The sequence below is a fragment of the Plodia interpunctella genome, chromosome 20 (assembly GCF_027563975.2).
Source record: "Plodia interpunctella isolate USDA-ARS_2022_Savannah chromosome 20, ilPloInte3.2, whole genome shotgun sequence".
NCBI lineage: Eukaryota > Metazoa > Arthropoda > Insecta > Lepidoptera > Pyralidae > Plodia > Plodia interpunctella.
Genome location: NC_071313.1, coordinates 5,331,359 through 5,344,260, shown reverse-complemented (window position 1 = coordinate 5,344,260; position 12,902 = coordinate 5,331,359). Strand labels below are relative to the sequence as shown.

At 34.2% G+C, this 12,902-nt stretch overlaps 1 protein-coding gene across 4 annotated transcripts in view; it reads left to right on the top strand.

The window, feature by feature from the left end:
* LOC128678769 (carbonic anhydrase-related protein 10) overlaps nucleotides 1–6,542 on the top strand; it is a 49,411-nt gene extending 42,869 nt beyond the window's left edge. For 3 of the 4 annotated variants that reach the window (XM_053760557.2, XM_053760556.2, XM_053760555.2), the window contains exons 11-13: nucleotides 2,648–2,693; nucleotides 3,327–3,412; nucleotides 4,514–6,542. In XM_053760557.2, the coding sequence (XP_053616532.1) occupies nucleotides 2,648–2,693; nucleotides 3,327–3,412 (132 nt within the window). In that variant the 3' untranslated portion in view covers nucleotides 4,514–6,542. The remainder of the gene's footprint in view (nucleotides 1–2,647; nucleotides 2,694–3,326; nucleotides 3,413–4,513) is intronic. The other variant, XM_053760558.2, reaches the window with a different exon arrangement.
* The last annotated feature ends 6,360 nt before the right edge of the window (nucleotides 6,543–12,902 follow it).

Below are 12,902 nucleotides of genomic sequence, written 5' to 3'. Positions count from 1 at the left end.
TCAACTTTTAAACAAAAATAAAAGATCAAAATCGGTTCAACCATTTAGGAGCTACATACCATAATCAGACATATACACTTGACGACAGACACACAAACACACGGACACATCAAATTTATAATACGGTCGGTTTGTATCTGGTTTTAAAAAGGTACAACAATAAATTAATTAAATAAGCATTGGGAACATTCAATCCAAGGAAACTGGCAATCTAAAGTCTACTCATGCAGTTGGTCAGGTATACATAAAACAACAAAATGTTATCTAACAACTAAATTAGCCTTAGTTCGCACGGGCGCAACATGACTTTGGCGCATTTTTATCGCTATCGACGTCTCACCGTCAAACACACAGTGGTAAAAATATTTTTGTAAGTCTATTTTGTGTCCCATTGCTGGGTAAAGACTAGCTCTTCTGCTTCAACAACTCTAGATCCAATTATGTTGCCAGCCATTCTGCCAAGAAGCACTGGATATTCATAAAAATATCATCTCAGTTTTTTTCCATTTATTGCTGAGCATAGACCTCTCTTCGCGTACACTACCCCCCTAAAAATATATATGCTGTAATAATCGTTGCCATATATAGTTGCAATTCAATTTATATCCTTGTTTTTTCAAAAGCATTTTTACGCGTGTCAAATAGCGCCCGTGTGTACGAGGCCACAGTCGAGTTTGGTCTAGTGCAACTTTGTCAGAGCGATTGGGATCGTATTCTCTAACGGTCTCTAACTGCAGCATTTGTATTCGCATTCCGATTTACGACTGCACGTAAAACCTGCAGTACTAAATAAACCAGATTGAGAAAGGAAATCTATTTATATCAGTACATATCTATTTATTACAATCCTTATATCTATTTCGCTCACATATTTACGCACTCGCTCACTCTCATCCTTGCAAGGAATACTCGTAAGAAGAACAAAAAGTGGGGCCAATTCTCAGGCAATCGAAGGTGACTTCATCAGTTTTCTCGATTCGTTTCTAGAAGTGTTTCTGTATTTACAAAAAATCACCGCGCGAACACATCGATCTAACTTTTTCGTTTGTAAATTTACCATCGAATAGAATTGGAGAAAATTGATGAAGTTATAAAGAATGATAACATTCTGGAAACCCTGAAACACAGGGTCCATGTAAAAATGAATCTTTGGGTTTGGAAAATTCAGCTGTGTTTTTACTACACTATTTGGTTATCTACCCACCACCCGCATTTACGCGCGTTATAATTAAAATAGTGATTTAAATTAGTAATTTACTACTTACGTCCTAGGAATTAATCCCCGCAGCGATATCGGTGTAAAAAGTACCTTATATGGGCCAAATCCTTAAACCAAATTACATAAAAAGCCGTCCAGTAGATTTTGCGTGAAAGAATAACATAAAAATAAACACATAAAATTTCTCATACTTACCTATGTATATCGTACATATTTAGGAGTTACATAAACTGACATAGGGTTCGTGGGCAATTCACGCAGACGAACCCGCGGGCAAAAGCTATATTTGTTTCTAATATTAGTATGGTATCATAATATTTGCTTGTTGTATACAAACAACTCAAAGTGTGAGTGAACCTAAAAATGTTTAAAATCCGATCAAAACTAATAATTAAAATAGAAAATCCATTAATTTAGTACGAAAATTCGAAATAGACAAGCCAACAGGCATTGCTCCAACAATAAATTGTCAACAAATCCGGCTAAGACGTGGCTTTGAGTGTAAAATATAATTTACTGGCACCGTTAATTAATTTGATACGGTGCACTGTGGTTTAGTCAGACGATCTCTGTCTCAATGCAGAATGGCCGTTGGCTTCCAAATGTTGATACAATTTATAAGACACTGTGGGAAATGTTCAATAGAGGATTGAGCAAAATATAAGGTTTGAAATATGCAATAAATAGCATGATAGGGACTAACACTGTTTGAATGAGTTTCTATCGGCATTTCTTCTCAGGTGGTCGTTCAGAATGCTAATAGTTTGTAGCTTTGGTCGATATTATTTAATTTAGAATATGACGTGAAAAAGTGCCTGTGCAGGCCTAATTTCTGAATAAATTATTTGATTTTTATTTTGCAATATTATGATAACATTTTTGCAACTTTTTAACCTTAAAATATTACGTACGTTGACTTTATTGACTAATTCATATTTTTAAACTCTTAGCATAACTTCATCTAAAAGTAAATAAATGTAAAAGAAAACGCATGCAGGCAGCGAATGGTCGAAAATCATATGCAGTCCTATATTGGTACTAATGCCACGTCAGGTCTAAAAACAGATGTAGGTACCTACATGAAATAATCTACGACTGCACCAAGTTCTAGCCAGTCTGTTACAGGCTTACACCCAGGTATATCCGAAGGTATCCGCGATACATCGAAGTTTAACCAACGAACACCGGGCTGCACCTAGGTTTAGCCGGCTAAAGTCGTTAAGGATCTTTTTTTAAAAAAATTAACTTAAGAAAAAATTAATCTCACTTGTTGGAACTTGGAACTATTTGCCACTGGAACTAGTGAGAATGATCCGTCGTTTCACTTCAGGGTTTACCCGTAACATAAACATAAAACCCTTTATAAAGACATCTAAAAATGAATATGGCGGACTTATTTTTTTAACGCTTTTCTTCTTTTGTTCACAGGTCTCGAGCAATTGTCCCGACATGTACCGAAATATGCATTATACAGGTACCTATTTGTAATATATTAGTTATTGCAGATATTAATTATATTGTTCTTAATGCATTCAAACCCTTACGGCGCATGATTAGGATTAGTGAATGAAAATCTGCAAATTAGATGCACTTTTTGATAATAGCATGGTTTTACTTATAGTTCATGATTTTTGTGGTTATGTAAAAACAAAAACGTCTGATCCTTTCGTTTTCATTTATCTTTTATAAACTGTCTTATTTCCCTAAGAAACTAAACAATGCCGTGACTCTATACAGAGAGAGACTATGTAGTATCGTGACGCAACGAAAACCACACGGAAATGTGATTGGCTAGCTCATTGCGAATAGATACGATAGTGAAGAGTGAATTACACAATAGATTTATGCGCAAATGCAGACACCAAGGCGTTGTCTTCAATGAGAAAAAACGACGCGATGCGACGCGATACCAAAACGTCCAAGTGTGTGCACGTATGCCCTATATAGTCTGTCAAAAATTGGGTCTCGATTTTACTTTATGGACAGGTTAAAGTCCTCTTTAGCGCATGCAGGTTAACCTCTGAAAGGTGTTTCAACAATGCCTTAATGTTTAGAATATGTTCATATACATTGCACGGTACATTAAACAATTGTAATTTGTTTTCAGCACGTTTGTCCCGCAAGTCCCGCTCGAAAAAAAGTCTTGCATGCAAACGAAAGAGCACTGCACAAAAGAAATGTCATAAAATATAGGTAGATGTTTGCACACTACTCGCATAAAACAACCCATTGATGGTTCCCCGATGGTTCTCACACAAAATAATCGAGCACAGCCGATATTTTGTGCCTATACTATATTTATGATAGATATATGCTTTTTTATTCATTATACATTTCCACAAGAAAAGGTACCGTATGGAGGGAAGTTGCTCAAGACATTTCATTTGGGAATTTTTATTATAATGCGCGTAATACGTCGCAAGCGACTAGCCCTGTTAGCCGAACGTGATTGGTATATAAGAATTTTTTTTTCTAGCCAGTAGGTGTTGTGTCCCACTGCTGGGCAAAGGCCTCCCCCTTATTTTTTCATTCGTATCTTTCCAAAGCAAGTTCGGGTTCTGTAGTATAAAGAAATAGAATTTATAATTTATCAACAATATTTTTATTTTATAACTCAGCGCAATCACATTTGAGCTGTTACAAGGCGACGCCATAGATTGTACTATATAAGATGTCACTTCACAAAATAAATACAGATTATTCTACACGGGGCTCTCTGGTATCATTAACCAATATCAACTATGTGTTTGCCCCACAGTGGTGACACCACATTGGTGCTTCCACACCTCCATAAGGCAACTTTTCATGTGTAACGTTAACCCTTATTGAACCTGTTTAGTACTTACACTCTGAATTGTCCATGGATTTTGTAAGTACTTCTTGAGTACCTAATTCCATAGAATTCTCAGCATGGATATAAATCCACAAACTTGTTTTCTTTGTTTAGACCGCATAAGTTTTGTATACATTGTTATATTCTCATTTCGTTTGTGTAATTTTGTCATAATCATGTAGATGCTTCATATTTAATGAAGTCCCAAATATCAAAAAGTAAATTATCATTTTCTTATTTAACAATTTATTGACTGATATGATTCACAATCTGTGTGATTTGTCCTAATATATTTATGTATTTATTTATATTTAAAAATAAAATTAAGTGGACATGTTTTTAGTTGAAACATTATTATGCTAATGTACATTATTAATTTAGTTTTTTTTTAAATATTTAAACCATTTAGCTCATTTTTCTTAAATTATTGTTCGAATTATGATTATATGTTCGTGTTTCAGCGACCCAATGGCCAAGAGAACATAGTATGAGATACAGGAGCGCCGAGGATCCATCGATGCTGTCAATTAATAACCTGTAAAATTAAAAATATTAAAAATATAGTCTTGTCGTGACTTTCAGAGTTAATCAATTTGGAAAGTGTTTCATGATCGCATTTCTCTGTTTTTCAACCAATTTATAAATAAAGAGAAGGTTATTCTTCTAAAAAAATATTTTATTTTTGTTAATATTTGTTTTTCACTTATTGCCTGTTTATTTCCATTATAACTTTAACGTACTCGGAGACCAAGAATTCTGTAAATACTACGAGTATATTACATTTAGGAAAATCGGTAAAACACGATTGAAAGACGCGATTGATTTTTCAAAAAAATGAAACAAAATAGACTTAGATTATTTCAGCTTTAAAGCTGGTGCTTTTCAGTGTATTCGATGTTTAGAAATACTCACAAGTTTTATTTGCTTTATGTAAAGAGCTATGACGTTCTAAATGAGCAACAAAAGCAGCAAGATAGCGACAGACGCAGTGCGCTAGGTATATTTTGCTTCTCGTCTATACGCCGCTCACGACAGTCATTATAAATCAGGTACAAAATATTGGCGCCATAGAATATTGTTTCGGTTCGCTACATATTATACTTGCTTTGTGTATGGCATTTAGTGTAAGTTAATTTTATCAAATGGAATAAGTATAGAATATGTAACTGTGTCACTATGCCCCATAAGTATCTTGAAAAGTTTAGTGAAATCAATGTCATGTTAATCGAATATGTTAGGATATTAAATAAATCGGCCATCATTTTATTCTAGACTAATGTAAATGGTCAATTGTATAGACAATACTCTTATAACCGGACTAATATTTTAGGCTCGCTCCGTAAATTACCGTAGCACACTTGCGACAAAGTATTTTTGCGATTAGTCGTGCGATAATCGCCGCGACCGAACGGCTAGTCTTGTTCACAACATAATTCGTTTGTCGTAATATTCAGCATTCTTTTTTATAAAAAATATATTCATTTTGCGTCATAAGTACGCGTGTGCGTACACCCCTAGTGTTGCACGCGTCCCTAGGCTACGGTAACCACTTCCCATCAACTGGGCCACATGCCTGTTTGCCTGCTTAGTTGTATAAAAAAACAATTACCTTATAATAGTTGTGTAAAAAATATAAACTATACATCACATTTCGTCCACACGTAAAATGCAAAATATTTAACATAATGTTATTATGCAATATTGTATAACAGGTTATATGTTACCCTTATGTCTATATTGTGTATGTATCCATAGTTTAGATCTATTTGTATAACTGTTATATAAATTACATTATACAAACTTAGATGAATATTAAAAAAATGGCGCGGAATCTTATCCTTACAAATTGAATTAGGAATATATAATCGTCAATATATAGATATTAATGTAGACGTTAATATTAAGCATAGCTTTATGATAAACTCCTATGCAATATTAAGAGCTAAAATACTCTTGTAAAAAATGTAATTAACAAACTTGAAGCTTATGATTAGTTTTAATTAGAGTTTAAAAATATTATCGATTGCTCTTATTGGTCAATGATGAGCTGTTATTGTCAATTTGATTAAATGATAGTTTTTATTATGTTGGTGAAGTATATCGACCTTCGGAGTGTATTTTTGGTAGAATTGGTGTCAGATATAATTCAAATTGCCTATAGGCATCTGACATGACTTTATATTAATAGCAAGCTTTCTTTTAAGCAAGAAGTGGCGTAAATATTTTCTTTGTTATTAGATTTGTTAATTTAATTCTTGTTTTCAGAGTAGGGAAGTGCCATGTTAAAAATTGAAATTAACTATTAAATGTAAAACTAGATACTATTTATTTCAAAACTCCGGAAATAAGTAAAATGCTTTATGGATTAATATCCTTTGTAATGTATAAAATTAAAAAAAAATCTACTGTAATGTAACTACGGAATTTTCTGTCCTAGGTTTAGATGTGTGTTACATTTATAAATTGACTGTAATAAAATATTTAACAGAATGCGTTATTTTCTTTCACTGTTCCATCTATTCTTATAAACAAGATATTTCGTTTTGCCGACGGCAGTGCGAAGTGGAGACGCAAAAGTAGGAAAGCGGACCCTGGGCTCCGACGCTCGACGGCTGAGGAAATAACCGGAAAAAGTCTTAAATAAGATAGAGAGTGAAGAGATTTCGTGAGGTAAGTAAGTGATATAATATACTCACCTGTTTACTTTTTCCAAGTTTTTTGAAATACGTGACCATTTTCCCATTTATAGCAGATTATAATGCCGGAACAACGGCATTCCGAAAGGTTGGCGCCAGGCAAATCGTAAAGTCACAACCAAAATCTTATAAATTTGAAAACTAATTTTTGACTATCAAAAGATCTTTATGCATTAGGTACTAACAAAACCTAATCCATCCTTGACCTGAACAAAAATTGCAGTAAACTGGAGCAGTCATAAAGCAGTGTGAGGAAACGACAAACCAGATACGGCCATGTCTGGACGGCTTCCTGCGGATCTGCTGACCTTACCAGCCAGTGTTTGTACGTTGCCATTACATTTTTATTTGTATTTGAAAATAGAATGAATTCCAATAGGCTAGAATTAGAAAAAATAATATTTTATTTGAAATTAGAATTCAATGTGTATCCATTTAAATTTTCATTTGAAGTATTTGAAAATAGAATCAACTAGGCTATTTTCCGACTAGTCGAATCAGATACTTTTTATTTCTAAAAATCGTGACGTCACAGCACATCACTATCATACAAGCACCATATAATTCTTGTTATTGACATTAAATAAAAGTAACTAGTTCGTGGACCCCCACGATCATCGGAAATACTCAACCGATTCAAAACTCTTTCTCCAATAAGAATCTACATTATTCCTGTGATAAATAGGTTACTTTTTATTACCAGAACGTATCTAGTTTAACAAATAAACAAACCTTAAATTTAAGAGCTAAGCAAACAATGTTAAGCGCTAAACTAGTCCCATAAAGCATATGTAGGAAGCGACAAAGCTGATACGGCCGCCATGTTGTCTGCGGCGATTCCTGCGGAACTGTGGATACGCTGACCTGACCTCGTGCATGCAACCGCTTAATTTGTATATGTATATTTATAAAATTAGATTTTTTTGTTATGTGTATAAAAGGTGCAAATCACCTGACTTTTTATGAAAGACATTTAACATCATTGTTTTGTTATAATTGTAATTAGGTATGTATGGATAAAAACCATGGAAAATAATAGAAAAATATAGCACCTTGCAAATATCTTGCAACACGTCTGGTGAGTGGATTCATCCATCCAAGACGACTTGTGACTTGTGACGCTACGCTTACTACGCTACAAGTAAGCGTAGCGTCACAGCGTAGACTCGCGATGAGAAGTGACTCATCCATACTATTATTATAAAGAGGTAAGCGTTTGTGAGTTTATATATTCGAGGCGGGTAATCTCCGAAACTACCAAACCGATTTCAAAAATTCTTTCACCATTAGAAATGTACATTATCCAAGATTGCTATAGGCTAAATTTTATCTCAAAATTTCGCAAATTTTCAAAACAAATCTCATAATTCAACTTTCTCATAATTCAAAGTTTCAATGTCCACATTTCAATTATCTGTGTTTTATCTCAACAATAAATCTTAAACCAAACTGTAAAATGGAAAGTTCCCGACAAACTTTCAGTCCACTACGAAGTCGTGTATAAATCTCTATTATTTCTGCAGAAAAAAGACAATGTTCCAACAAGTTTGAACTCACAGCGGCCGGCGACGGACTTCCGTTTCCGTCTTGACGTACGGCCTGCGTGTAAACGCTTCTATTTTATTACCCTACTGTGTAAAAAGAGGGTGGCTTTTTTGATTCATGTAGGTATGCAGAATCCTACTCTCTCGGTCGGTAAAAACTACCTACAAATAACTTCTCTCTCGAAGGCGAGAAGAATTTTAAAAATGGAACTGAATTTTGCTCTCTAACAATTTTGCAAGATTATTTTCAACAAAGATAATTCTTTTATCCAGTGTCATAAAAAAAATAAACAGGCCTGTACGGATGTGTTCCATATTTCAAATTTACCAAAATACAATTTAAAAAAAAATAATAATTTAATTACTTTTTACTTGCCTCAAATTCGAAATAAAAATTAAGAATGTTTGATATATGTATATAATTATATTTTATCAAAATAATCGATATCTCATAATGAAATAGGATTCCTTTCTAGCCTTGTCTAATAAATCTACTATACTTCTCCATTATTAACCACAAAAACATTGCATCAACAACAACGAACTTTACGAGGGGACGGACGTCCGCGTAACTTTCAAACTTACTGCATGTGAACGGTTAACATGTTTTTAACATGGTTTTGACTGCTCAACTTTGACGATACGACGGGTAGTGATGTCGAACTATCGATTGCTACACTATAGACAGTTGAAATTTAAAAAGTATTCATTGTAAATTAATAATAAATATGAATTTTATTATGAATATTATTATGAATTTTTGTATTAATTTTCTAAATGTTATGGAAGATCGAAATCACCTAGCACAGGCATAATTTGATTTCAAACTAAAAGATGATTCAAAACTCCAGCAAATGTAATTGAAGTCTTTTCGATGCAATACATATATATTTATTTATTTATTATTGTTTATTAAAAACATTTATAGTATCGAAAATGAAAAAAATAAATGTAAAGCGTTGTTGATGACTTGCACTAGTATTGATAGTTCTACATCTTGATAGATGAGTTTAGATAATATTCAAGTATCAAGACGTAATACTATCTAAAACTATCGGTAGTTTTGAACACTATGATTATCTGGTTTCTTCTCAGCCATAAAACGCCGATGCCCAGAGTCGATTTACATTGGTGCAATATTTGTTTATTTATGTATATATTTATTATCATTTTCCAAGTGTCATTGTTACAGGCTTAACCCTAATACGACTACACTATACACAAGTTATAAATATCGATGGAACATTGGAGCATCACTTTAGACGGTTTTCAGCAACTGAAGTCGAACTTGCACACTGCCTTATTGTGTGTTCATTCGTTTTCCAATACTTGTGATAGATGAAGCTTAGGGATATAGTTAAGGGAGAAGCTACATTTTGGCCGCTTCTTAGCCTGCGTGAATTTCCCATGGCAACAGTACTCAACACTAAGGTTGGTAGTATGGTGGGGATAAAACTTGAATTGATAACAAAAAAATACTTTTGGATTTATAATATTCAGTTCGGATTGTAATCAGGATTGAGTAGCAGATAGATTAACACATCCCCTTATTCTGATTGCAAACTTTTAAAGACCGGAAGACTGCGTTTCGGCCTAGGTATTTAGAATTGTAAATTTTTGCGCTCATTCTTTTCTTTCTCTCTTTGCACATTGCTTATTTGCAAGTATTTTATATCTATATAAGATTTGTTATATTTTTTTGATTTATCGGCATTTGAATACTAAGTCGTATATTTGTATTGTGTATATAATCTTCTGAATAAAAAAAAAATTGAGCAGATAAAAATCTGTGAAAACGAATAGACATGTTTTATCGTCCTGAAAATCAACTTGAAAGTCGGACGGGCGCCGTGGTGATCACCACAACACAAACAGAGGTCTTAAATTTTTAAGTCTACCTTGACTTGAGGTTCCGCCCTCGAATAGAACCACCCCGTATCACCTCACGTCGCATAAGAGGCGACTAAGGGACATATAACCTTGGCATCTGATATGCAACAATACTTATAGTATTCCCATGAAGGATTGAAGTCAAAATTTTAATTTATTTTTACGCTGACCTCGGGATTGGTAGCGTCACAATTCCGAATGCAACCAGGAACACGCAAAGATGAAAGAGTAAAAGAGACGGGTCGGGTGACATAGCTTTCCCATAAACACCCTTAATGGAAACGTCCACTATTACTCCAACAAGGTCATTTAACTTTTGACCGCGTTGTCCCGCCATTTTGCAGCAACACTCAAGCTTGCCAGTAATTTCATTGTATCTTGAAGCGGGAGTGGTTTACAGGCGGTACTCTCAGCAACATAAGTTATTTAGTTTTTTTTTCATATATATACTTATCTCTTATCTTATCGTTTTGAGTAAGGGATTGAATGAGAGTCCCTACGGCCAAAGGTCCTCCTATCATAATAAATAAATAATTCCAACTAATATTATAATTGCGAAAGTAAGTTTGTTTGTTTGTTACTCTTCACGCATTATGTACTCGACCGATTATTATGAAATTTAGTACACGTGTAGAATACTGGAATAACATATAGGGATATGTTATTCCAGTTATTTTCTCTCACACGCAGGGACTTTCATTCAATCCCTTACTCAAAACGATGAGATAAGAGACAGTACCCTTAGTGTTTATCCCGAAATTGCCACGGGATCGAAGCCCCGGGGCGCAGCTAGTAAACTATAAAAATAAAAAAATATTACCCTATAGTACCGAGCAGGTTGTTTACGAGATACAGACTCGCGTCTAGTGCGGAGATAGTCAACAACCGGACCGGGGTAGGGAGTACTCACTATTGCTGTAGCAATTAATTTTAATAGTTAATTGCAGAAATGAAAGGTATACCTTTCATCTCTGTAAACAATTAACTACAATCTAATGTCAATTGTGTGTTAACTGTTTCTTATTTATGCTCATTAGAGGATTTATTATATTAATTATTTACCATATCACTTTTATCGCCGACTGTACCTCACAACCGAATTACCTCTCATTGGCGACGTAATGCACTCACTTATTGCTGTAAACTCGTGTCACCGGCTTTTAGTCCATTACACAACTAGTCTATTATTACCAGAAAACTAATAACCGAGAAACGAAAAGCAGTGGTGGTGTAATAGTTAAGACCGTTGTGGATCAAAAGGTTCCAGGTTCGAATCCTACTCGTGCCACACGAGCTGGATTCATACCTGGAACATATGTATACCAATCTGACTCATCCAACCATCAACTGCTTTCGATGAAGGAAAACATCGTGAAATGGAGAAAAGGCAATGGCAAACAACTCTATTACTAGTAGTGCCAAGATAGTTGTAGTGTGTTTCATTCCAAGTAATGACCACGACCTTCAGCCTTGAATAACAATACTGAATAGAGTAATAACCGAGAAAAATAGGTAAATTTAAATTTTTTAAACATCTTTTAAAAACATGCCTATCACGGGTATACAAAAAGACTAAAAGACAATTTTCTTTTGAGATAAATAGAACCTTTGTATTTGTTCTTATTTTATACAGTTTCTTATATAATATTTATATGTATGTACATAAACTTAAAAATATATTAAAAAAAACAGAGAACCCTAGACTCAAAGGCTCAAGAAGAAACCAGGAATCCGCTCAGAGTGATTGACGACGAAGAAATATCGAGAAAAAACGCTATGACAGTAAACAAAAAAAAATTGATAAATCGCGTGTCACTGGCTTTTAGCTGAGGTTCTAATCACAAAGTTACTTGCGAATCTAATTGACAGAATGCGTGTCAGTATCACCACTGTCACAATAAATCTAAGCGGTAATGACATATCAATTTATAGATTTAGGCTATCCTACTCGTGATAGCTAAATATAACCAATGAGCTTTAATATAGCAAACCCTACTCCTTTAGGTTAATGCTTATGTACAAGGTGGTTCGTTCTTATTTCTCTGTGATTAATTGATCTAATTAACTTTTTGGCCAGAGAAAGTACGATTTAGTATTGCTGACTTTACATAGTGTCTGTAGCCTAATTACCCGACTGCAAAGGAAGAATATGGTTTTTCACGTATATCTTGTATGTATATATGTAATATTCTTTATTATTTCGTATCTCTAAAACCGCTGAACGGATTTACATAATTGAGGTATCGCTACATTCGTCTTAGCTGCCAGAGTGTTCTTATAGATGGGTGACGTTAAAAAAATCAAACATGGCGGCTGTGCAACGCCGTTGTAGTTGGTAAAAACTTTTTCGAATACTACAATAAGAATAACTCAACAGAAGGATTTTTAAGCAGGCAAGATTTCTTTTTTGCTGGTTTAAATTTTGAATTCAGAATACCTATTGGTTTTGATTTTGACCTCATTTGTTCGGAACAGTTCAAAAGTCAATTCCTTATGTCACTCACTTTGATCGTGTTCCGCTCAATGACAACGACACAGAGAATCAATTCGGTCGGCGCAAAGAGAAAGAAAAAGAGCTGCAAACTGGATTTTCGCGAATTCAATTCCAACGATACAGGTTCGTGGTATCCGATATTTGAGAGCTCGCCGATTTGTAATAGGAGTATTTCAGTGCCTTGTTTCTTAGGAAGTGAAAATCAAAATTAAATTTGGAATGAAAA